We start from the raw sequence: 26581 nt of genomic DNA on the forward strand, positions 1-26581 counted from the left end.
TTTTCAAACAAAACGAACGAATACCTTAAACACAGTCGAATGCAGCATCTGACCAAATCCTCTGACCTCTGTGGATTTACTGAAGTAATGTCACCCATCTAGGATCTGACCCTTGTACTGCTTACTATCGGTTGATTGTAATGTCACTGATAGGATCTGAACCGTGTATTCCTTCCTACTCGTTAATTGGATCTGTGTGATTCACATGTGCCCCTAGATAACAGCATCAAACAGCCTAATTGAGAATAAAAGTGATTCTAGAAGTAGTCTCTAACATGTTTATTCATACAACATACATAAGGCACTAACTAACAGCAATACTGATTGTTCAACGCATCAGTGGGAAATGGATCAGTACTTTGTTGATTATCATAACATATCAAGTATAATCATTTCGGACATTTAAAAACAAAAAGCCAGCTTCAGTGAAAGCACCATTCCGTAAAGTCAAAAGTCCTCAAATAACATTAGAAAAATGATCGAATGTTTCCTTTTGTAATCCAAGTTGTTTATGTTATGTGTAAAATACTGTCATTGCACCGTTCATGCTTCCAAAGTTAATCTGATTTACTCTACATAAATGTCAATTTAACAGCAACAGGAAACAAATAAAATGGTTCATGTTCAAGATATTTGATAGAAAAACATGCAATTACAATGAAGTCAATCAATAAGAACAGCGACTTCATAAATGAACACAAATACCACATCAATTAAAAATTAACAACAGAAAATCAAATAAAACCACAGTGTAACAGATATATAAACTTGACAGTGACTTCTCAGGCAGAATCTACCAGAAACCAGGTCTGCCAGAGATCAGGTCTACTAGAGACCAGATCTACCAGAGACCAGACCTACTAGACATGAGGTTTACCAGAGACCAGACCTACTAGAGACCAGGTCAAACAGGGACCAGGTCTACCAGAAACCCTGCCTAAAGATTTCAAAATGAACTTTGGATCACACAGTTAAAATGACGGAGACACAGACAGAAAGAAAAATATTCTAAGGAAGGCAGTTAAGAAGACAGAGAGAGAGAGAGAGAGAGAGAGAGAGAGAGAGAGAGAGAGAGAGAGAGAGAGAGAGAGATGGGGCCTCATCAGGAATGAGACGTATTTCTAACCACTGTTTGAACAGTGGAGGGCTCTGTGTACATAACCCTGAGAGGAGAGGAGAGGAGAGGAGAGGAGAGGAGAGGAGAGGAGGAATTGGGGGGTGTGGATGTCAGAAGAGGTGAGGAGTAGGACACCACATGTGAAGTCACATTCAGATCACTGCTCGGACATTCCCTGTACCCACTTTCTTCCTTAACACCTCCACAAGACGTTCCAACCTGACAGGAGGACAGGAGAGGACAGGAGGAGAGGGAGGAGAGAGGAGAGGGAGGAGAGAGGAGGAATGATACTGTGAACCATAGAAAAGCTGCAAACACAAAATCATATCGTACGTAATGAAGAAGAATCTCAGATCAATACACAAAGACATTGCATCCAAATAAAAAAAAATGGATTTCAAAGGCAGAGGAGAAACCATGTGATGGACAGCAAAGACCATCTGCTGGTTCTTTAGCCCTTAACTGCCACTATGTGTTCAAAGGACCTCACTGACCTACAAGTAGAATAGATATATACTGTAGATATAGGAAGGTTCCCACCCCATTCAGTGCTTCCAATACAAACAATAAAACCTCAAGATCCCCTCTAAACCTCACTGGGAAATGGGTGTAGAGAGAGGCCACTATAAAGTAAACATGGTCCCGCTTTCAGGTTCCAGTCAGAGGCCAGTAGGGTGCTAGTCAGGGTCTCTCCTCTGTACAGAGAATTGCATTAGTCAAGGTGGGATGCTATATGCTATATATGCTATATGTATATAAAAGCATGGGCCACTTTATCAAAATCATGGAAAGACTTACATGTTCAATCATTCTGAGCTGGTTTGAGCATTGATTGATTGATTGTAGGGGTGTGCCGATACACTAATTTCACGAAACGATACGATACGATATTGGGCTCACAACTTCGATACGATACGATACGCACTTTTTTTATTATGAAAATATATGGAGGAGAAAAAAAGAAAATGCAAACAAATAATTCTGTTTTTGCATTATTCAGACATGCAAACTTGTAGCTTTTCAGCTACAATAGCCGTTTTGAATCCAAATAGTATGACACCTGACCCGAAAAAAAAACATGTTGTCACTCTTTTCACTTCGGGGCCGTTTGCATGCCTGATTATTATGATTGTAAAAAAAAAAAAAAAAAAAAAAAAAAATCTTTTCAAAAGCGATATTTTTTTCCCCCAAAACGATACATATCGTCGCGAAAACGCATCGCGATATATCGCGGGACGATATATCGGCACACCCCTAATTGATTGATTGAAGTATAGAGGTACAGTTATAGGGCATCGCAGTTGCGGCCACTTCCGGGTTCCACTGCAAAATACTCAATGCATTTTTCCCATTGACATTTCCAAAAATATTGATATCAATTATTTTAAGCCTAGAATCAAGCCATCCAGGGTCCTGGTGAATCATGACCATAAAACGTTTGATTCTGTGAAAAAAACTTTTTGAAAACGGCAAAACAAAGGGTATTTATTAAATATATTATATCATATAATTAAATATAAAATAAAAAAAAATCACAGAAAAAAATGTTTTATGGTCATGATTCACCAGGACCCTGGATGGCTTGATTCTAGGCTTAAATTAATTGATATAAATATTTTTGGAAATGTCAATGGGAAAAATGCATTGAGTATTTTGAAGTGGAACCAGGAAGTGGACGGGAACTGCGATGCCCTATACAATAATGCTAAAAGGATAACACAAAAATTCCATTGTGGTCCTGTGTATTCAATTCATCAAGACATATAAAGACATACAATACAATACTATACAAGCAATCATCAATGCTAGAATGGCAAGCTAGAAGACTTGTCTAGGTCCAGTAAATTGCTGACAGGCTGTTTTGAAGGAGGGTAGGGAGGGAGTCACACTTTTTCATGGCTGGTGGTAGGGCATTCTACATTTTGGTGGCATAATAGATTTTAGTTAAAAATGTATATATATATATTCAAAGATTTGCACACATTTTTGCACAGTACTCTGTGCGGCACTATGAGCTTATATACAGTATCTGCTATTTTTGAATAGCCAAAGAAATCTGAAATGACACAGATCCGTTCCCAGAATGGATTAACTCAGGCTCAAATCAGCCATCACCCACCAAGTCATTAGTCTGGGGAGTTCAATCTCGCCCAAGACTGACCAAACAGACAGACGGAAAGCTGACCAGACAGACAGAGGACACCATGTGCTGCTGGGATCTGATCCCAGACCAGCAGGGGTTTGAACCACTACACACACACACACACAAACACACACACACACACACACACACACATCTGGTCAACAGACGGGTGGAGGGATGAAGACAGAGATGGATGGACGGATGGATGACGGATGAACAGAGAGGGGCGCTCCACCACTTTGTATACAAGAAGAAAGTAACTAAATATATTTACTCAAGTAAAAGTTAGATTTACCTGTATTTACTCTTTCTTCTACTTACTTCTACTCTAGCTTTAGTTACTTTGCAGAGAGGGGTGGGGGGAGTGAGAAAGAGACGTACTGTACATGAAACAGACGTGTTCCGTTCACTTCCATTCTATGGGCGTGGAGAGGGGGTGGAGCTTCCCACTGCGGCGTGTTGGCGCGTTTCATTCATCAAGTGTTCAGTTCAACATTGGTGAACTTTGACCAATAGGAAAGAAGCATGTGGTTGACCCCACTTGACATGCTTTTCGCTTGTAGTTTTCTTTCAGTTAGTCAACCACTCCAACGTAAGTCAAACGGAATACACACCAGCAATTCAGCAGTGCCAACAACACGCAACAAGGCAACATGGGAAACTGGTGCGTTTGTTTGACACAGTATGCGTTGGCTACTCCCCTTCAGACGTGTCGTGCATGTGTGGCCGTACACTGTCTTGTAACAGAGTATTTCTAATACTGTTGTATTTTTACTTTTACTTAAGTAAAATACATCAGCACCACTTTTATCCACACACACACACACACGTTTGTATTACTATACTTGTGAGGACATCAACGCTTTAGGACAGCCATTTTATGAATGTCATTTTAAAATATATATATATTGCCATTTTTAACCATAAGCCTAAAGCCGAAAAACAGCAGATCTATAAGCTCACAACGCGTCGCGCTGCGACGCGTTGTGAGCTTATAGATCGGCTGTTTTTCGGTGCATGACACTGGCGCACAACTAAGTATAAATCATGTTTAACTCTAATTCCAATCCCTAAACCTAACCTCTAAGACACCTAAATGTCTAATCCTGACCTGAATGTTTTTCTAATTGTAAACGTATCTCTAAAAAATGTTTTTTTGAACTATAAAACAACCATTTGTCTTGTGAGGACCAGGAAAACGGTCCTCACAATGTGTATATTTCTTCAAATTCTTCTATACTTGGTCCTCGCAAGTATAGTAATACACACACACACACACACACACACACACACACACACACACACACACACACACACACACACACACACACACACACACACACACACACACACACACACACACACACACACACACACACACACTCTGCAGGAGATAGAGAGAGGTGAGAGAGGACAGGATAGGAGAGAAGAGGAAAATGAGAACATCGAAATATGTGAATTGAAGTGAGGAGTTCAGAAGTTGACCCTGGAATCTGTCCTCACGATGACTGATTAAAAATCCTCAAACCAAATTATAAAGCCTCAGTCTCTAATAACCAACAGATCACCCCAAGAGAGGAGAGGAGGAGAAGACAAGAGGAAGTCTTTGAGATGAAGTTTTCTTCCTCTGAACAAACAGAAGGTAACAGGACCTCCTGCGGAGACACAAATTACAGCCGTGAGTTTGAGCCTGGGAGAGAGAGAGAGAGAGAGAGAGAGAGAGAGAGAGAGAGAGAGAGAGAGAGAGAGACGCGGAGAGAGAGAGACGCAGAGAGAGAGAGAGAGAGAGAGAGAGAGACGCAGAGAGTCAGAGAGAGACGCAGAGATATTTCCCTCCGCCTGAAGATGGGAGATTTAAAGCTGTTTCCATCAAAAACTCGTCTCTCCGTCATCCATCTTTCCTCCTCATCCCTTCATCTTCAGATGAGCTGAAGACATGCAGAGAGGATGGATATACCGATAGAGAGAGAGAGGGAGAGAGAGAGAGTTTTCTGATGTCACACCAGGAGGAAAATGGAAATGCATCTATTTTGTAAAGCTACAATCCGCGTAAATTGTACGTGCCGCACTATCTAGCTGGCTAACGGAACACTGAGCTAGCAACCAACGCTAGCTAAGATGAAACACTTGACATGAGTTGTGCAGTAAAGGCCAGAAGGCGTAGTCTTTGATACAATGATGTAAAAAGGGAAGGCCTACCACGCCTTCACTCACTTTACAGGAGGCTAAAAAGACTATAATAACATAATCAGATTTTAGTTTCAGTAGGACTTGTAAGGTCTTGTGCTGTGATCTGTTGAGGCCAGACCTCGTATCACCAAGCCTGGAGGTCTAGGTGAGATTACTGGTGCGCTAGTCTCTCAAGACAGATTTCGAATGCTTCTGTCTAAAGGGCTTTTCACACGGGGAGCGGCGCTGTGCCCGCGTACCTGCTTGGCTCTCTGCGGTCGCACTGCGCCTCTCATGTGAACACACAGGTAGACGATCGCTCCGTGACGGACCGTGAGTAAACGCCAGGCGATCCTGCATAATAAGAGAGTTGACCATAATTCAGCTCTTGACGAGGGCGGACACGTGCATGAGACAAGCATGAATGCGACAATTTTACGGGGGTGCGCCCCGCTGGTCACTCCGCCCGTCAGATTTCCTGCATCTCCCTATGCCCGCTCGACTTTATTATTTACTAGTCGGGTCAATCGCTTACCGTGTGAAAAGCTGTTGAAGTGGTTCAATGGTAGAGTATGGTGTTTATTTCACAGTGACATCATTCTAGTACAGTCACACGAATGCTTCAGAACCATCAACATTCCATTAACTTCCCTTATATGGGGGTGAAGGGGCGGGGCTTCTCGTTGCGGCATTTCACCGTGTCTGAAGTATGGAGTTCAACGTTAAACTGTTGACCGGAGTGCCTCCGGGCTCTATACTAGTGTCTTTTCTGTTTTCTGTTATTGTGGGGTAAGCTTTCGCAGAAAATAGCAGATCGACAAGCTCACAACGCTGTGAGCTTGTCGATCTGCTATTTTCTGTGAAATCTTTCCCCACGATACGGATGCTGGGGTTTAAGTTGTTAAATCAGCCATCACCCACCCTACAGTTTAATTTGAATCTTTAGAAACATGATTTAGCTGTCATGATAATACATGAAGAAGGAGAGAGAGAGAGAGAGAGAGAGAGAGAGAGAGTGAGGTTTCCAGTGTTTGTGTGTGTGCGTGCGCGCAGGCGCGCGTGTGTGTTGCCCAAATCTAGCGCCATCACTCCCACATGCAGAGGAGGCTGATAAACCTTGATTAAGTATTCAGAGATGTAACACACGCACACACACACACACACACACACACACACACACACACACACACACACACACACACACACACACACACACACACACACACACACACACACACACACACACACACACACACACACACACACACACACACACAGAGAGAGAGTCAAAGAAAGAATGAGGAAGAAGAGACTTGTCTGCAGTGTTAATGTGACATCCCTCCATCATTTCCTGTCAGCATCTCCTCTCCTCTCCTCCCATCTCTTTACATCTCCTCTCTCTCTCTCTCTCTCTCTCTCTCTCCTCTCCGGCCATCCTCTCAGCCGTCCCACCATCTGTCTGGTCGGTTGATAAATAATGTTTTTTAAGACATCAGAGAGAGAAATAGAGAGATAGAGATGATGGAGAGATACTGTAGATGGAAATTCAGAGAGTTGAGAGTTTGGTGTGCATGTGTGCATGCATGCGTGCTTGTGTGCATGCGTGTGTGTGCGTGTGTGTGTGCATGCGTGCGTGCGTGCGTGTGTGCATGCGTGTGTGTGTTTGTGCGTGCGTGCGTGCGCGCGCGTGTGCGTGTGGACGCATATGTTGAAGATATTCTCCAGCAGAGGAACCAGAATGTAACACCTCAATGTCTGGAGAGGAGAGGAGGAGAAGGAGGGGAGGGGGTTAGATATGTTTAGGGGGTGCAGAGAGAAAAGAGGAGAAAAGAGGAGAGGAGAGAGACTTGGTCTGTTTACTTAGTGAGGGGAGGAAGAGAGAGAAGAGAGAGGGATGGGAGGTGATATAAATCTATCTATCTAGATAGATAGGATGGGGGGGTATCTATCTATCTATGTATCTATGAATCTATATATCTATATATTAGGGTTGGGGGGGGATATCACTGACTTAAAAAAAAAAGATTTTCTAATACCAGAATCGAATCATTTTGGTCTATTATTGTACAATATGAGTAACATGACACCGACATGACGTCGGTTTTAAGACACAAAGCCAAGGCAATATCGAGGGACCTCACATCACCCACAACTTTGGAGCAAATGTTCAAGTACAATCACACATATAAACAATCAGACGTTTGGCCAGAGAAGGGAAAACTAGTAGTCAATAAATGAATACATTTACAATATTTATACAGCACACCAACATCACTAATATTTCAGTTTGAATAGCTAGTGTTACCTGCCTTGTTGACATGTTTTAAGCCAACGTTACCTTCTTATTAACTCATGGTTAATGAGTTTATTCCTGTCGTCGATTCCTTTTAACACATTGACTGCCAGTTTATTCATAATGTACTCACCCCCTTGCCAGCGATTTGGTGTTTTTTTGTTTTGTTATTTTGTTATTTAAATTCATTTAAGTTTGTCTGTCTGCGGTTTTAAACACATACGCCAGATCGACCAGTAGAGAGCAGCAAATTGACACCTCGCTGACTCGCTGACTCGCTCGACCCCCCCCAAACAGACTCAAACAGTCAATACGTCATAACCGGATGTGACGTTTTCGACAATCGCTGATCGGGCTTAAATACGATGTGATACACGACGCCGATGACTGTTCGTCACCCAGACTAAAGAAAATAGAAGTGGAGCTCTCTGTTTGTTTTTTATACCGTGTGAAAAAAACATGTTTTGGCCGCATTAGCGCATTTTTCAACCGGAAACCGGAAACCGGAAACGGAAATAGCTGAAATTGCTTCCGGGTGAAGCGGAGGTGAGTGGAAAACGAAACTGATCTCGGAATGTAAATAAAACAGCGTGATCGTCTATTAACCAAATTAAACATTAGGACGAAGATTTGCGTCCTAGATTATTCTGGCAGCCCACGGTTTTATCTAATAGGACGCAGATCTGCGTCCATGGCAGCTTATGTGTTAACATCTTACCTTTTACAACGGTCTGCTCTGCTGCAACTCTACTGTGTTGCTAGTGTTTTACTGATAACTTCGGGGAACTGAAAAGAAAGCTCCACGATCCGGAAACTACTGGTGAAAACATTGGTCTATATTGTAAGTGAACAGAGTTGTCGTCGCCACTCTGTCATTAACATCGCTCTGGTTTCAGCCAAACCAGCGCTGTGCATAAAAGCATGGCTTTCTGGTATGTTTACTCTTGGACCGTACGACCTGGGCTGACACCCGGCGGGATAACCTCAGGCAACAACTAATGCCAGGGTGAGAATCTATATTTGCTTTGATGGTACTGTACACTCACTGCTGGACCTTGTGGTGTGCTTCTCTCTCGGCCTGCTGGCAGCGCTGCAGCTCCCCCTGGGTCAGCTGGTGCTGTGTGGACAGCTGCTGGAGCTGGGAGGTCAGGGACTGATGCTGGTCCTCCGCCGCTTCCTCCTCCCTGGACGACACACACGTCTCAGAGGACTGCTGGGAGAGCTGGAGGCTGAGGGGGGAGAGAGACAGTGACTACCAGAATCTACCAGATACCAGGTCTGCCAGAGATCAGGTCTACTAGAGACCAGATCTACCAGAGACCATCCTACTAGACATGAGGTTTACCAGAGACCAGGTCTACTAGAGACCCTGACTAAAGATTTCAAAATGAACTTTGGATCACACAGTTAAAATGACAGAGAGACAGACAGAAAGAAAAATATTTTAAGAAAGGCAGTTAAGGAGAGAGAGAGAGAGAGAGAGAGAGAGAGAGAGAGAGAGAGAAATTAACGCCCTACTTGATCATACTACAGCGTCACACAAAAGTAGAAGAACCACAAGCGCGTTTTGACCTTGTGTAGATCTGCTACTTTTGCCATTTTTGAATTTGAATCCTGAAAAGTACTGTTTTGGACTTAATGAGGTTTCCAAGGAATAAAACCAATAAAAACTGTGTAAAGATGAGAAAGTGGGGTGTGGAGTTAGCCGGGGAAAGACATATTGAAGAGGTGGATTTTGAGAGCAGTTTGGAAGGGTGGGGGCTTCTCTGAGCGTATTGGGGAGCAAGGGCCCTATTTTGGGCCGAAGTTGCTATACTGTACCCACTATTTGGGGATTTAGCATGGCGCAAGGGGCGTTCCCGTGCAAAAGCTGCTATCTTCCGATTAGATAGATATTATGCACAGGTGTGGTTTGGGTGTTACATTAATAAAATATATATAAACACAATTGACACAAGGAATTGACACTCTCACTTCTGCTGATTAAAACCTCCATACAAAGGGTATAGGGACTCGGGCCAGCAGGTGTATGGCAAAATGAAGGTCCGTCCCTCTGATAAGATTAGTGGAACGGCCCCTTATCCCATTAAAACCGGGAAAACATCAAGAGTTTTCATGGACCCAACCCACATACTCTGCTGTGCTGCTCATCCCACAAATGCATGTTCCCTACAAATGTTAAAGTTATTGCCAAGAAGCATTGTTGCAACAGATAAATAATCTATCAAAACGTGCACACACACACACACACACACACACACACACACACACACACACACACACACACACACACACACACACACACACACACACACACACACACACACACACACACACACACACACACACACACACAGCGAGAGAGATTGTACTGAGACCAGTATTGAAGCCAATATTGAGAGCAGATTCAGTGTGTTACTATGGGTGATCAGTGATCACAGAGGTATTGATAAGATGATCAGTGACGCTGTGGCAGGTGACATGGTCACAGAATGGACTGAGGTCACGTTAACGACTGGGAGTTCTGTCTAATTAAACGCAAACACAGCAAGCGACGGAGGTCAAAGGTCAAGGGTGCATGAACCAATGAGGAGAGGACAATGAGCGGGGGCGTTAATGGGACAGGATATCAGAATGCATTAAGCGGGTAAACAGTGAATCCATTATTGATTCCATGTGTTTGTTCTCATTGGCAGACATCAGAACTGGACATATAATCACCTATCCCACAGGTTTTCAAAGTGGGTGCCGGGGGGTGGCAGGGGGCCGATTGGAAAGGAGTGGAAAATTAAATAAATGTGATGTGTTGTGAGCATCTTCATTGGATTAAGATATTCCACAATAGGGGGCCGCAGCTAGAGGCTATGGCTATTTGGGGGTCCTTGGTATGGATATGTTTGTGAACTCCTGATCTATAACTACTGAACACATGTACAGTATACAGTCACTTATTCCAGTACACACACTATCTTACCTGTGATTGGCTCGTAGTGTGTGAACCTCCGCCTCCAGGGCTTGATTGACCTTCAGAGCATTGTCTCTCTCTCTCTCCAGGTGATTAACTTCCTGCTGGAACGAACACAACACAAACACATGTGTATTTTATTTTATTAGTAGTTTCTATAGGTCTTTACTGCTATTCTTTACTATTGCTGGTACAAAGTTGAGTTGAGGAACAAAAAACAAATCTTATTCTCATGTACTTGGTGAGACGAAGGAGGAGCCCGGCCAGGAGACAACCCACAGAGCCTAGTCCCTCCACGTGCCAGAGCCTCCCAGAGTCCCGGCAGAGTACTTCCGGAGAAGCGGACTGCCCTGTCTTTCCCTATAGGACTGACCGTGGGTGCTACTGGGACGTAAGTCGGGGCTTCATCAACCCTGGCTGGGTTACCTGGGCGAGGGTGTATGTTGTATGTTGCGAGACCCGAAACACCCTATGACCCCAGGCTACAACACTGATGATACGTCCCAGTTGCATCCATGTGATGTTTTTCTTTATCAGTTATTCTATTTATAGAGGCTCATAGGAATTTTTAGACTACGTGACAACCAGGAATAGTTTGGTGACCACAGGAGAGACTGTTGACAGCCGGAATGTAGACGGTACCCCGGGAGCAGTATGGGTTAGCGCCCCATGCTGTGTCTTCCGTGAGGAAGAAGCCCAACAAACCCGCGGTTAGGCCTTTAGGAGGGCCATTCCAGCGTACCGCAAGCGGAGCTAATACCATTAGACGGCCCAATCTAGTGGTATCGGCCCAAGGAACCATCTCACCAGAAGGAAACGTTTGGATCGGGGCGGTGCACCTGATCTGGCGCAGCGCTCAGGTCCTGGACCTGGTGAGACGAAGGAGGAGCCCGGCCAGGAGACAACCCACAGAGCCTAGTCCCTCCACGTGCCAGAGCCTCCCCGAGTCCCGGCAGAGTACTTCCGGAGAAGCGGACTGCCCTGTCTTTCCCTATAGGACTGACTGTGGGTGCTACTGGGACGTAAGTCGGGGCTTGATCAACCCTGGCTGGGTCACCTGGGCGAGGGTGTATGTTGTATGTTGCGAGACCCGAAACACCCTATGACCCCAGGCTACAACACTGATGATACGTCCCAGTTGCATCCATGTGATGTTTTTTACGGGGCCAGAGCTCAGCTCTGGACCTGTTTTATTATTCGCTTTATTCTGTCACTTCTTCTGCCACTTTTCGCAGTTCTGGGTGAACCGTGCTGTCGCTTTTTACGAAACTCGGCCATATGGTAGATGGTCATGAAAAACGATCAAGAAATAATTCTCACAATCGTTCGTCCAAAGGTGGCGCTATAGCACTCAATTGAAAAATGCCAACTTTGAACAGGTACAACTCATGCCCTGTTTGACCTACAGCCATGAAACTTGGATACACATATGCGTCTCCTCATGCTGAACAACTTTCACCCTCTGACTTTTGACCTCTGACCTTTAGATCTCCCACCATTTTGAATTATATGAAAAACAGTCATTGGCTCCTAACTTCTGCATTTTTTCACTTACGGAAAATCCGTTGGAAATTTTTGTAGGCAGTGGTCCAAAGTTCAAGTGTTAAACGTTTCGTGCAGATTGCTCAAAAATCCCAGGAGGAGATAGATTTTAACTATTACAGTTTTATGAAAATTATTCATCTGTGCCTAAAACATACATGCAGACTCACATTTCTTTGAAACTTTGCAGAAATGTACAGGGTCATTCCAAATATCACTGAAACCAATCTTACTCCAATTGGCCAAAAGGGGGCGCTATAGCAATTTTTTGAAAAGGCAGACTTTAAACAGGCATAAGTCATGCCTCATTTGGCCGAAAGTCGTGAAACTTGCTTACACATGTGCCTTGACTCATGAGGAACACACGTATCGATTTGACCATTAAGCTCCGCCCTTAGATTTTCCGCAATTTTGAGCAGTTTGAAAAATACTTGTTTTTGCCAGTTCTGGCTTAACCGTGCATACGCTTTTTACGAAACTCGGCCATATGGTAGATGCTCATGAAAAACTACCAAGAAATAATTCTCACACTCATTCGTCAAAGGGTGGCGCTATAGCACTCAATTGAAAGTGCCAACTTTGAACAGGTACAACTCATGCCCTGTTTGACCTACAACCATGAAACTTCGATACACACATGCGTCTCTTCATGCCCGACAACTTTTGTGGTCTGACTTTTGACCTCTGACCTTTAGATCGCCCACCATTTTGAATTATATGTAAAACAGTCATTGGCTCCTAACTTCTGCATTTTTTCACTTATGGAAAATCCGTTGGAAATTTTTGTAGGCAGTGGTCCAAAGTTCAAGTGTTAAACGTTTCGTGCAGATTGCTCAAAAATCCCAGGAGGAGATAGATTTTAACCATTACAGTTTTATGAAAATGATTCATCTGTGCCTAAAACATACATGCAGACTCACATTTCTTTGAAACTTTGCAGAAATGTACAGGGTCATTCCAAATATCACTGAAACCAATCTCACTCCAATTGGCCAAAAGGGGGCGCTATAGCAATTTTTTGAAAAGGCAGACTTTAAACAGGCATAAGTCATGCCTCGTTTGGCCGAAAGTCGTGAAACTTGCTTACACATGTGCCTTGACTCATGAGGAACACACGTATCGATTTGACCATTAAGCTCCGCCCTTAGATTGTCCGCAATTTTGAGCAGTTTGAAAAACACTTAAACCCAGGATTGTTCAGCTATTTGCGTGAAACTGTATCATCTGTGTGATCTCCTTTTTCACAGTTACTTGTCTGTTGGGCCAATGGCGTCTCCCTTAAATGAATGCCTCACAATCTCAAGGTCGCCAGTTCAAGCCTCACTTGATGCAGACTTAATTTAAGTTGAATTGCAAACAACATGACTGTATCAATGAATACATGTGCAAATGGTAAAGATAACCTGAAATGCTTATTTGAGAGTACGTTTTTTCAACGTATGACATACTTTATCTGAAAATAGCTGATCTACAATCTCACAACTTTTCATGGTTTGTGAGCTTGTAGATCGGCTACTTTCACTAGTTTTGGTTCTGAGGAGATGTACAATTTCTTCATTGGTAAATGGTTTGTGAACGAGTGATCTTAGTGTTAGTGAAACAGGGGCTTGGTTCATGAAAGAAGGCAAGAGTTTATGATCTTCAACAGACAATATCAGCCTGGACAAAGCTATAGCACTATAGGTAGTGTTGCAGCCTATTAGTCTGAAGGTTGAGAGTTCGAATCCTGTTAATGGCAGTAGGTTGAGATGTCCAATCAAACCATTATGTTTCCATCTCTCTCTCTTATCAATCTATTGTTTCCATGTCACTCTCTCTCTCTCTTCAATCTATTCCGTTTCCATGTCTCTCTCTCTCTCTATTCACTGGCCCCGTATTATCGCTGCTTGCAGCTATATTCTCTATTTATTATACATAAAATGTAACAATAATAATCTTTAATCTCGTCAGGTGTGACTGAATGCCACAGACACCACTCTGTCCAAAACTCCTTTGCATTGAATTGTTTTCCCCTGAGGGAATAATATTGCAATGAGTAGTTTTTTACAAAACTTTTACAGCAAGTAGCAGACGTAATGAAAAACAAACATGTACAGTACGTTCATGGATTCTGGAGGACCAACATAAGTTAATTTGTATGTGTTATTTTCATGTTTACATGTTTCATTTCATGTTTAAGTGAATTAAGTTGTTTTTGTCCAAAATCATTTTCAGTTTTTCTTGCTGATGTCACCAAGAACAGCTTTGGTGAGATGTTTTTACAAATCATTTCCCTGTAATTCAATTGTCCCAGGTTAAACTTTGAGCTTTAACTTTAACTTTTGAAGTTAAAGCTCTATATTCTGATAGTAATCATTGCTAGTGAGTGTTTGTTCAGTAACAGGAGTCTCCCCATCTCTCCAGGGGTCCCCCAGGGCTTTATGCTAGGTCTGCGCCCCCCCCCCCCCCCCCCCTCTACACTAAGGCCCCGTCGACAACGGTCTCTAGAGAAAACGACAAAATAAAGTATCAGATGTGCCGTCCGTTTAGACGGCAACATCGTTTTCGGGGGTTGAAAACGCAAAAAAGTGAAACCCCCTTCCAGAGTGGAAATCGTTGAAAACGCTCCGCCTCACGTCTCCATGTAAACAGGCAATACGGGAGAAACCGCAAAACGTGTGGCACATCATGGCACACGTCGACTTGCGCCGCGTAGGCCATTTACATTGGTGTAAACAGCGTGACTGGTCTATCTGGCAGCGTGCCACACCGCCACCTGGCATGCACACTACAGCGTTTTCAATCACTGTTGCGTCTCCGTGTAAACGCAGAATAAAAAGAGAGAATCTCTTTGCCGAAAATAGCCGATCACTGAATGTTCGCCCCGCAGAATAGGGACACTAGGGATTCAGGTGGTTAAACAAGGCACTGAAAGACAAGAAAACAGATCCCTTAGAGGGTTTCATACTGTATATGTATATGATCAGGATCATCATTAAATTAAACGTGTTCATCACTTCATGAAGGGGGAGGTGGGCGAGGTTACCAGCAGCAGAGGTCAAACTCAGCTGGGTCTGCAGAACCAACTGGGTCACCTTTTAACCCCCCCTCTCTCTCTCTCTCTCTCTCTTTCTCTCTCTCTCTCTCTCTCGCTCTTTCTCTAATTACAACCTCAAGGTCTTTCCAAGTCAAAGTGAGACATCAAAAAGAACCAAACCCTCAGAGTCAATATGTACTGTACTCCAACCGTGACACACACGCGCGCACACACACACACACACACATGCAAACCCACACCCACACGCGCACGCACACACACACACACTGTAACATCAAAGCCCGGCAGCCTTTTAATCACATGGCCTCATATAGGTCCTCATTAGAATAATATCCAAATGAGGTCGACATAAAATCAACATGACCTTTAACATGAGGAGAGAAGGTCACCACTCAGAGAGGACAAAGGAGAGGAGAGGATGTGCGCAGGAACCTAATTAATCTCTTTCTCCTCCACGCGCGTGTCTCTCTCTGCTCGTGTTGCTATACTTGTGAGGTTCGAACGTCCCCACAGGTATAGCAGTATATAGACCTGTTTTCCTGGTCCTCTCAGGGCAAATTGTTCTTTTTTTTATGGTTTAAATTTTTTTTTTAAGGTTTTATTGTAAGTTAGACTTATAATTAGGAAAAGATTGAGGTTGTAGGATTAGGCATTTTAGACTTTTAGAGGTTTAGGGCTATGCCTGGCTTGCCTTTAGCTTTATACTCCTGTCCTGCACCTAAAATAGCAGATATACAAGTTCTCTTATTATTATAAATAAATGGCATTCATAACATTGGCGTCCGGAAATGTTTACGTCCTCACAACGTGTATGCATGTGTCTTAGAAGCTCCCCCATCAACAGGTATCAGACAGACAGACAGACAGACAGACAGACAAATAGTATGAGTACTGGACCTCTCACTTTTATCTTCCAGAAACCAAAAAGTGGAAGAACCAAGCAGCTGATTGGCTGTTCCACTTTTTTGGTTTCTGCGAAAACGCCCACCCAGCGCTTGGGACCAGACTGGTCTGCAGAATTCACACGATAATGTGAATTCATGCGACCGGGACGGTTTACCAGGCAAACTTGTCTCTCTCTCACACACACACCTTCAACTCCCAGATAAACAATGATCACAGATAAAGGAACATATAGAACAGATATCGATGTGGGGCAGAAACCTTGCATGTCCAAACTGTTACTCTTCAGGAAATGGAAAAAAAGAACCAATAGTTCAGACGTAGTTAGTATTTAGTCACAAGTCACAAAACTACCACAAAAGTTGAACCTGCGACATCAGAGCAACACACGTGGCTTTCCCCCGCCGAGTTCAAAAGATGCTCTCATAATGTCTGTGCCATTACAATATAGAACGCATAATACTTCCCTCCACAAACACGCTAGATGTCATGTTGTGTCGACAAACAGCCATACGCTCTGACAACCGCGTCGCTTCATGTTCATGAATATCATTAATAACAATCTTACAAGCAACTCGACGCCTCACGTTGCAGTAATCTATAAATCTGTGAGTAAATGTTTGTCTTGAAAACAGCGAGATCCGCGCGGCTTTGGCGTCGAGCGTGGCGTCGTCAGAAACGGAACACAACTAATTAAGACGCGGCGGGATGAGAACAGACGCTGATTAACCAACGCACAACGGGACGGAGGAAGCTCGCAATATACAGTATGTCACATGAGATCCATATTTGTGGAGGAAAGATTTAATAATCTCCTACTGTAAGAAGTATTTTTTCTGTTAACTTTGGGACAATTGGAACTCTTTTTAGTCTGACTGACAAACTTTGATCCACTTTTACTGGAAGTCAAACAAACTCTGATATTAGTTTGATTATTAACCAGTTGACCGGGGTTCCCAGGGCTCTGTACTGGTATTTCCCTCTACACCAAATCTCTTTGCTGAAAATAGCACATCTGCTTATTTTTGCTGAATGTTCACCCCCAGAATCTAAGTGGTTAACAGTGATGGCCTATAGATTAGAGGAAGAGTTTCCAAACGTTTTGGAGCCGAGCACACTGGAGTCAAAATGACAAGGAGCACCTGTATTCACACGTAAAAATTAAAATAATTCTGCACAGGCAGCTGCTGCTCCGAATAAAGTTTAATGTGCAAACAGTTACAATGTTTTGTCCAACAAGTTGCCTTCCTCAGGAAACCCTGGAGATAATGGACAACCATGTCTGAGTGGAGAACTTCCAGGCAGCAGTCTGTCGAGCTTACAAACTACAATCAGGTGTCCACTCTAACAAGCTTCATTGACTCTGTGATGTGTGTGTGTGTGTGTGTGTGTGTGTGTGTGTACCTGGTGTGTGTGCGTAGACTGATTCTGCTCTCTCAAATTGATGAGTTCCTGCTCCAATCGCTTCAACTGTACAAAGACATGGAGACAGACATGGAGAGAGACAAGACAGACAGACAGACAGAAAGAGAGACAGAAAGGCAGATAGACAGGCAAACAGGGAGAGAAAGAGATTCGTATTAGTTTAAATATAAGTTTGTTACATTTTAGACAACTTACCTCCTCAACAGTGTCATAACAACAACAAATACACAACCAGAAAATGTAAATATTCATAACACAACGGCCGCAGACAAACGTATATACCCAGCGCATTGAAAACAGTCACATTCATGTCCCAATCTGAATGACAGCCCTAATCTTTGCATTGGTTCTGCTACACTGTTATTTTTTAAACCACTTGAACCCTTGCGTCTGGGTATGTCATAATGGGTGAACATTCAGCGAAACAGACGAACATTTGGCTAAGAGATTTGGTAGACAGGGAAAAGGAAGGGGGCCTAGGATAGAGCCCTGGGTGACGCCGGTCAACAAAGTACATGTACAGTATATAGTATGTACATGTTTTAGTGGTTAAATCTCTGACACAGTTTTAGGTACAAGTCTGTTTGATTCTCACCAGTCTGTGGTTGAGAAAAGAGTTTAGAAACAGGCTTGAAAGTTTATTTAGCAACACTTGTAGAATGTGAGTTATGATAACATGTGAAGTAAACAACACTTATCCTGTACAGTTGCAAAAACAGGCAGAAGATATTCCACAACTCCAGACAGAAATACACACATGCAGGCGCACACACGCACGCACGTGCACACACACACACACACACACACACACACACACACACACACACACACACACACACACACACACACACACACACACACACACAGCAGCAGTCAGACAGCTCAAACAAGCAGCAGTCCAATCAAAACTCTCTCTCTGCACAGCAGACATTTATAAACAGACTGGACATGTGAAAAATTCACATATGTACAGACACACACACACACACACACACACACACACACACTTCACTATTTTTCTCATCCTCTGCAGACTATAATAACAACTCCACCTTCCAACACACACACACACACACACACACACACACACACACACACACACACACACGCACACGCGCGTGTGTGTGCTTTCCACATGTTCAGACCCATCAAGTTTGTCTAACAATAACAAACAGTCAGTCAGTCAGTCAATCAGTCAGTCTGATGTTCGCCCGTCATGATGGCACAATACAAAGTGACATCACCATCATCGTGTTAAATTAACTCTTTAGAGTGACTTCACCATCATCGTGTTAAATTAACTCTTTAGAGTGACTTCACCATCATCGTGTTAAATTAACTCTTTAGAGTGACATCACCATCATTGTGTTAAATGAACTTTTTAGAGTGACATCAACATCATCGTGTTAAATGAACTTTTTAGAGTGACATCACCATCATCGTGTTAAATTAAATCGAAGCGAAAGTTTGGGTTCTGATCGGGAAGTCCAGGTACAGAACTAACTGTTGGTGTATAGGGTGTATAGGGTTTAAGTGGTTAAAGGACAACCCACACATTTTCAACCTGTCTTCATATAATTGGTCCTCATTAATGCATGATAATATGGTACAAGTTTTGTCTACCCGGTCTGTGTCTCAGAGGAGGGCTGTTGACAGTTCAGAAACCTGCCAACCAGTGGATTGCAATGCTATGTGAATCCCAGAGCTACATCAACGAGGGATGTCACAGATGGGGCTAAAAGAGGACTGTTACAGAGTTAAGAGAGTGCCATAGAAAAGGAGTGAAAGAGAGGTGAAGGAATGATATAGAGCAGTGGTTCGGGGACCACCAGTGGTCCTTGAAGGGGTTCCAGGTGGTTCCCAGCTAAATGATGGGAGAGTTGGTAACCAAATGGACCCTTATAGATCTTTAACTCTTGAGAGTGTAAAATGAAACCAAATGAACCCTTCCTCCTTAAAGAGTCTTCCCAGCTCCATTTCCAGGCCTCAGGCATCTCCAGGCTCGACTATGACAACGTCCTCCTTGACCGGTCTTCCGGCATCCTCACTCAAACCTCTACAACTATTCCAGAACGCCGCGGCTCTGGTCTTCAACTTCTTTCACGTCTACCCTCTTCCCTTCATTGATTGATTGATTGATGTACTTTATTTAGTAAGACATGAGAACAACAGTACATGGAAGTACAAATTCACAATACAAGGTCTACTAAACTGGAAGACTCATTAAGCACTGAGCTTGTTTAAAATGAGATCCCCATGCACACAAATCATGATGACATATAAGAGACATATAAGAGACAGACAGATAAGACAGACAGACAGACAGACAGACACATTGGCTTCCAGTTGCTGCCCAAACCTATACGTAGGTTGTCATGATCATTACATCTTACGGTAATTGACTATTAATTGCTGATTACCGATTTAATTGAGTTTTTCCATTCAACACTGGAACATAAAAATGACATTTCTTGTTTGGCTTTCAGGCTTTGCAAACAAAAATTGCACGGGGCAAATATGACAAATAACTTATAATATACAAAGAAATGACTGAGAATGACCGATAAATAACTAACTATATAAGTGCTATACCAAAATAGGCCATATTATTTAATAAGTGGTTAATTCTTTGTAGCTTTGGGTCCTGGCTGTCTCTTTTTTAGAAATGTATTGTAGACAAAAGAACAACATTTGTCTGATAGGCATGAGCTTCCAAACAAGAATTACTCGAGTAAAGTACAGATACTCAAAACAAATACTCAGGTGCTCAGGTGTATGTACGTTGTTACTGTCCACACTACACACCACAACACTCACACAGTGTTGAGAGAGAGATGGAGAGAATGACGGACAGACAGCGAGAGCAACGAAAGCAACAGTTGTGAGAGAGCGATAGAAAAAGTGTGATGAGAGAGAGAGAGAGAGAGAGAGAGAGAGAGAGAGAGAGAGAGATACAAAGACAGAGGAGAGAGAGAGACAGACAGAGAAAGATCATCAGATTTCTAATATTTCCCAGAAGTCTCAGCTCCTGGGTTCCTGAGCGGAGGGATAATCCCTGAGAGATGAAGAGAGGGAACGAGGGATGAGGGGGGGGGCAAAATCCTCCAAGCGGGGATCATCGCTCCTCCACCACTCGCTCTCATCTTCCTCGCCTCTCAATATTTCTCTCTTCCCCTCTCTTCTTCCCACACTCGCTCTGTCGCTTTCTCTCTTCCCTTTCGTTCTCTCAGTATTCCCCTCTTCTACCCCTTCCCTTTCTCTCTCCCACCTCTCTCTCTCTCTCTCTCTCTCTCTCTCTCTCTCTCTCTCTCTCTCTCTCTCTCTCTCTCTCTCTCTCTCTCTCTCTCTCTCTCTCTCTCTCTCTCTCTCTCTCTCTCTCTCTCTCTCTCTCTCTCTCTCTCTCTCTCTCTCTCTCTCTCTCTCTCTCTCTCTCTCTCTCTCTCTCTCTCTCTCTCTCTCTCTCTCTCTCTGAGGATTACGGAGGCATTTGCTACATACTTGTAAAATCGCCCGCTCAGCCGAGGAGATGTTTCTGTTTCTGAGACGGAGATGAGGCAGAGAGGTGCAGTGTTAAAGAGAGGGTGGTGGAGATAAAGGTGGGGTTAGGTGGTGTATTATAGGTGGGTTAGTTGTATGGGTGGGGCTCGTTTTATGGGTGGGGTTAGAGGTATAGGTGGGGTTAGTTTTAAGGGTGGGGATAGTTTTATGGGTGGGGTTAGAAGTATAGGTGGGGTAAGTTTAAAGGTTGGGGAATCTGGGGATAGTTTGTTATGCAGACTGTTTTTAAATGTCTGATGCTTAAAGTATTGTGAAATTAAAGAACTTACACACATACATACATCAGCGCGCGCACACACACACACGCACGCACATCATCAGCGTTACTTTGAGCCAGGCATTCCCATCTCAGCAGGAAAGGTGCTGGTTCACCATCTTCTCTCTCTCTCATATTCTATCTTTCTCTCCTCTATCTTTCTCTCCTTTCATCTCCTGTCTGTTCTCTCACCCTCCCTACCCACCTGATTTTATTAACAGATACCATCTGGATTCTGTTGTTCCTTTGAGCCAGGCATTACCACCTCAGCCAGAGCCTAGCACTGAAGCAGCAGGGGACTGCTGGTTCATATCCCATAATAGCGTGCACGCACACACGCACACGCACACACACACACACACACACACACACACACACACACACACACACACACACACACACACACACACACACACACACACACACACACACACACACACACACACACACACACACACACACACTTGTACACACTCTTCTCCTTTGTTCTGTTTCTCTTCCTCAATCCATCCAAATTTTCTCTTGGACCTCACTTTCAATATAACATAATATTTTTTATATTCTAATGTTGCGGTATACTGAAACAAACTGGAGGCAACAGGGGCTGACCCTAGATACAGTTGTACTAATGTTTTAGGACAGCCGTAGTATCGCTTAGCCAGACAACTATTCTACCATCTCCGGAGTATCCTCATCAGATGGTAAGACTTATTTGGCTATTGTGTGTGGCGATCATGTGATCAATATACAGTACAGTATTATGAATTAATACCGCGGACAATGGAGGCGCGTCTGTGCCTCCAGCAACATTAAGGCATGATAGGCTATTTTCATCATTACGTGAAACTTTGGCTGAGTCGGCCGACACTGGCAAACACGCTGAGGGACCTAATAATTCAGCTCTAAATGCAACTGATAGCCTTAAAATGAAAACAAATCGGTTCAATTTGCATCATGACCTATAATATGCATAAACTACAAGCAATAAATCATTATTTTTATGTGTTGACAAATGTTGGGCACATACATATTTTATTTTAGTATTGTAATTAATTTAGCATGAAGAATAAAACATTCTAAAGACCTCCCGCAAAATTCACAGACAGAATAATGTATGAATCAAACTGCTAACGTGGGAAGTTGCGTAAACTCCTTCACGTTCAAAATATGGCCGGAAACAGCTTAGTGAATCGGGCCCATTGGTCTCTATGTACAGATGAGTGCGCAGGGAGCATCGGAAATGAAGATTAGGTTGTATCTTGTTACATTACTATGATAGGAAAGGGACATCGTTTGTGTTTTAACCAGCCATTGATCACAAATCTGTGAATATCTTTCCAACTCAAACACTAATAAATAAAAACAACTGACAAAATGTTTATCAGTGATACAACTTCTCTCACCCCACTTCCGTTTTACTGCTGCAGTCGCATAAGTAACTCCTACTCTAAATAAAATTTATCAAAGTTCATCTAGCTTGCTGCTTAGCAAAAATGGAAATTAAAAAATATATTTAAAAGTTAACTTTTTCAATTAAACAAACATTGCTTTTGCTATAATCTTTCACTGGTGTCTTTACTAATCTTCGTTATCATAACAATATATTAAAAATAAGAATTTCGCACATGCAGTTGGGGTTGTGGCAACATCCATTTTAGTATTGTGTGTGTGTGTGTGTGTGTGTGTGTGTGTGTGTGTGTGTGTGTGGGTAAATGGTGCATTTATATTGCGCTTTTATCCAAAGCGCTTTACATAGATTGTGCTTTACATTCACTCATTCACACACACATTCATACACCGATGGCGGAGGAAACCATGCAAGGCACTCCTGCTCATCGTGAGCAATTAGGGGTTCAGCGTCTTGCTCAAGGACACTTTGACACTAACTCTAGGGGGAGCACCCAGCCCGGGATCTAACTGGGAACCTTGCGGTTTCCAGTTCACTCTACCCCTGAGCCACTGCCGCCCCACACACCTGTGTGTGTGTGTGTGTGTGTGTGTGTGTGTGTGTGTGTGTGTGTGTGTGTGTGTGTGTGTGTGTGCAGATCAGCTGTCTGTGTGTCTGCAGCTTAATGGGCGTTTGTGTGTAGATGACAGTGGATGGAGCTAAAGGCTGTGTCAATATTGTTGGGAGATTTGTGAAGGTGTGTGTTTTATGTTTGGTAATGTGTATGTGCACACACACACACACACACACACACACACACACACACACACACACACACACACACACACACACACACACACACACACACACACACACACACAAACCTGCTCATCAGGAGCAGTTAGGGGTTCAGTGTCTTGCTCAAGGACACTTCGACAAGCAGCCAGAAGGAACCGGGATGTTCCGATTCCAAGACCGCCTCTCTACCTCGTGAGCCACTGCCGCCCCATTTGTAATACTGTTTATATCTAACGACGCTAAACCAGGGATCCCAAACTTGTAGCAGTAGTCTTCAACAGGGGGTCCCCAGAGTTACCAAATCTTTGTATGATATAATATTTTTTTTACATTAACCACTTGAACCCTAGCATCCCTTTTCTGAATAGAAAAGAAAATAGCAGATAGCTGCGAGGCGTTGTGAGCTTGTAGATCGGCGAAGAGGTTTGGTGTAGAGGGGAAAAAGACCAGACCAAGTTAAAAAAAAGAGTTTAATCTGCAACACATTATAGAGGGTTATTTTTATTTTTTCAAGTCTTTATGATTTTGGATTTTGCTTTCCAACTGATTGCTTTCCAAACAGTAGCCATAGGTTTAGTGGCTGTTCTCTGCGCCATTGTAACAGATATTTTGCCTTCGTCGCTGTTGGGCAGAAGAAGCCTTTCATCTCCATATTCCACTTTCCTTTTCATAAATAAATGCCATATATTTTATACTTGCCGTATGACAGTGTCGAGCAAAAAGAGCTCTCTACGAGCTCACAACACACCTTTTTGAAAAAGAAAAAAAATGCCTATAATGAGATGCCCAAAATAGAGACGCGAGGTTCAACAGCAACGACATGAGGAGTATGTGTTGGGGCTTACAGTCTAATAACAGACTTCAGAGGGAGAAACCAACCCTTCTACCTCCCTCACCACTGAGCTGAACGGCCTTTTCACTCCATTCAAGGCAAACAGCCCCAACCAGCCAGAGTCAGCCCCACCTGAGGAGGCCAGCCCACTGAACATCTCTGTGAGGTCCGTAAGGTCAGTGGCCATGGCAATTTGCATGTAGTCAAAACAGATCTACTGCCGATGCAATTGCCATGGCTTTTCATAAAACACCCTCTCTCACCGGGAGGGGAATAACTGTGTACGATTGCTGATTGTGGACTATATACTTTAATAAATTGTGCACTGCATGCCAAGCTTGACACCAAACTCAGAGACCAAGGCCTGTACCCGACCATGTGCATCTGGACACTGGATGTCAGGTATTCTCCTCTACTCCTTGTACACACTGCTTGTGGTCACGCACAGCTCCAACGTCATCATCAAGTATGCAGACCACTGACGAGACATCAGCATATTTGGGCCTGGTCAGCAACCAGTAGGGTATGTTTGGCCTCTACTGGTTCTACCGAGTGAAGACCCGCCCTCGCTGCGGTTTCAGCCAATAGCGTTAATTTCCGTCTGCATTACAGACCGGATATCAACCGGATATAGAAGGATTTGAAATAGGCTTCATTTACGGTCTGTAGAAACCAATGGCGTGACGCTGTCCATATTTTTTTACGGTCTATGGTTCAAACTGACTAAAGACACAGCCATGCGGGTGAGCCATGCTGAGTTTCCATGTTGCCATGTCATTCTCACATGCTCCCATTACACTTCATTTCATTTTATATATCGTTGCTATCGGGCAGAAACCTCTTATCTCCATATTTTAACTTTTTGTGTTTTTTTGTAAATGAATGCCCTACATGATCATACTACAGCGTCACGCAAAAGCCTGAAAAGTAGCAGATCTGCAAGATCGTTTTGAGCTTGTAGATCTGCTACTTTAGCCATTTTTTAAATTTCAATCCTGAAAAGTAACAGTTTTGGACATACAAGGTTTCCACCCTACAGAGACGATATATGACTATGAATACACTCTATTCCCACACATTTCATACATATTTGATATATGCTACTATCTGATGTACTTTATTTGAACAAGAGACTGAGGTACTCTGCCTTTATTTATTTTAGTACACTTTATGTGTATTTGATATTGTTTCTTTTCATGCTATTTCCCTCTATTATTTTTATTATTTAAATGTAACTGCAGTTCGTTGGTAAAAAAATCACCCTCTCTTTTATAACTTGTGATGTGTCAAATAAAGTATGAATTAAGACAGAATTTAAGGTCCCCCAGGGCTCTGTACGAGGCCTCCTCCTGTTTTCGCTCCACACCGGAAATAGCAAATCTACAAGCTCACAACGCATTATGAGCTTGTAATCGGCTAATTTCGCAGGCTGTTTCACCCCCCCAGAAAAGGGATGCTTGGGTTCAAGTGTTAAAATATGACAAAACAATAAACTATCCACTTAAAATAGTGTGAGACAAAGTAAACGGAGAGACACACAGGCAGACAGACGGGCGGGCAGACAGACAGACAGACAGACAGGCAGGCAGGCAGGCAGACAGACGGACAGGCATACCTTTGCGATAGCCGCCTGTCTCTCCTGTATGACGACGTTCATTTCCTGTTGTGTGATGTTAGTGGTTCTCTGTTTGCTTTTCAGCAGCTTGTCAACCAGAACACAGCCGGCCCGCTCTACCGCCTGAGAGGACTCGGCTGTCACTACGCTCTGTAACACCTCCTCCATGTCCTATACACACGCACACATACACACACACACACACACACACACACACACACGCAAAGTACAGTCAGACATTTGAGCTAAAAGGATAACACAAAAAAATCTGTGGTTACTTAATTGTTTCCATTGTGGTCCTATGTATTCAATTAATCAACATAGCATAAAACATTACACCAAAATACAATATCATCAACACATATAAAACTCTATTATTGCGAACGCGGAAGTATGCTCCGCCCAAGTGGAGCATACTATGAAACTCGGCTCGGCTTGTGTGTCTGTCTGTGTGCAGTATGTGTGCAGCCGCGCCCCCATGTCACTCACGCTCTCATTGGCTGCCCCCATGTGACTCACGCTCTCATTGCCTGCATGCACT

The 26581-nt window shown here is 43.3% G+C and overlaps 1 protein-coding gene across 3 annotated transcripts in view; it reads right to left on the reverse strand.

Moving 5' to 3' along the window:
• Nucleotides 1–264: 264 nt before the first annotated feature.
• The window catches only part of mipol1 (mirror-image polydactyly 1), a 64673-nt gene continuing 38356 nt past the window's right edge, over nucleotides 265–26581 (reverse strand). For 2 of the 3 annotated variants that reach the window (XM_084045170.1, XM_084045172.1), the window contains 5 exons: nucleotides 26041–26211; nucleotides 17574–17639; nucleotides 10697–10791; nucleotides 8769–8951; nucleotides 265–1336 (listed from right to left, as the gene is read on the reverse strand). In XM_084045170.1, the coding sequence (XP_083901296.1) occupies nucleotides 1270–1336; nucleotides 8769–8951; nucleotides 10697–10791; nucleotides 17574–17639; nucleotides 26041–26211 (582 nt within the window). In that variant the 3' untranslated portion in view covers nucleotides 265–1269. The remainder of the gene's footprint in view (nucleotides 1337–8768; nucleotides 8952–10696; nucleotides 10792–17573; nucleotides 17640–26040; nucleotides 26212–26581) is intronic. The other variant, XM_084045171.1, reaches the window with a different exon arrangement.

This window comes from Gymnoscopelus microlampas (assembly GCF_963454915.1).
Source record: "Gymnoscopelus microlampas genome assembly, chromosome: 20".
Classification (NCBI taxonomy): domain Eukaryota; kingdom Metazoa; phylum Chordata; class Actinopteri; order Myctophiformes; family Myctophidae; genus Gymnoscopelus; species Gymnoscopelus microlampas.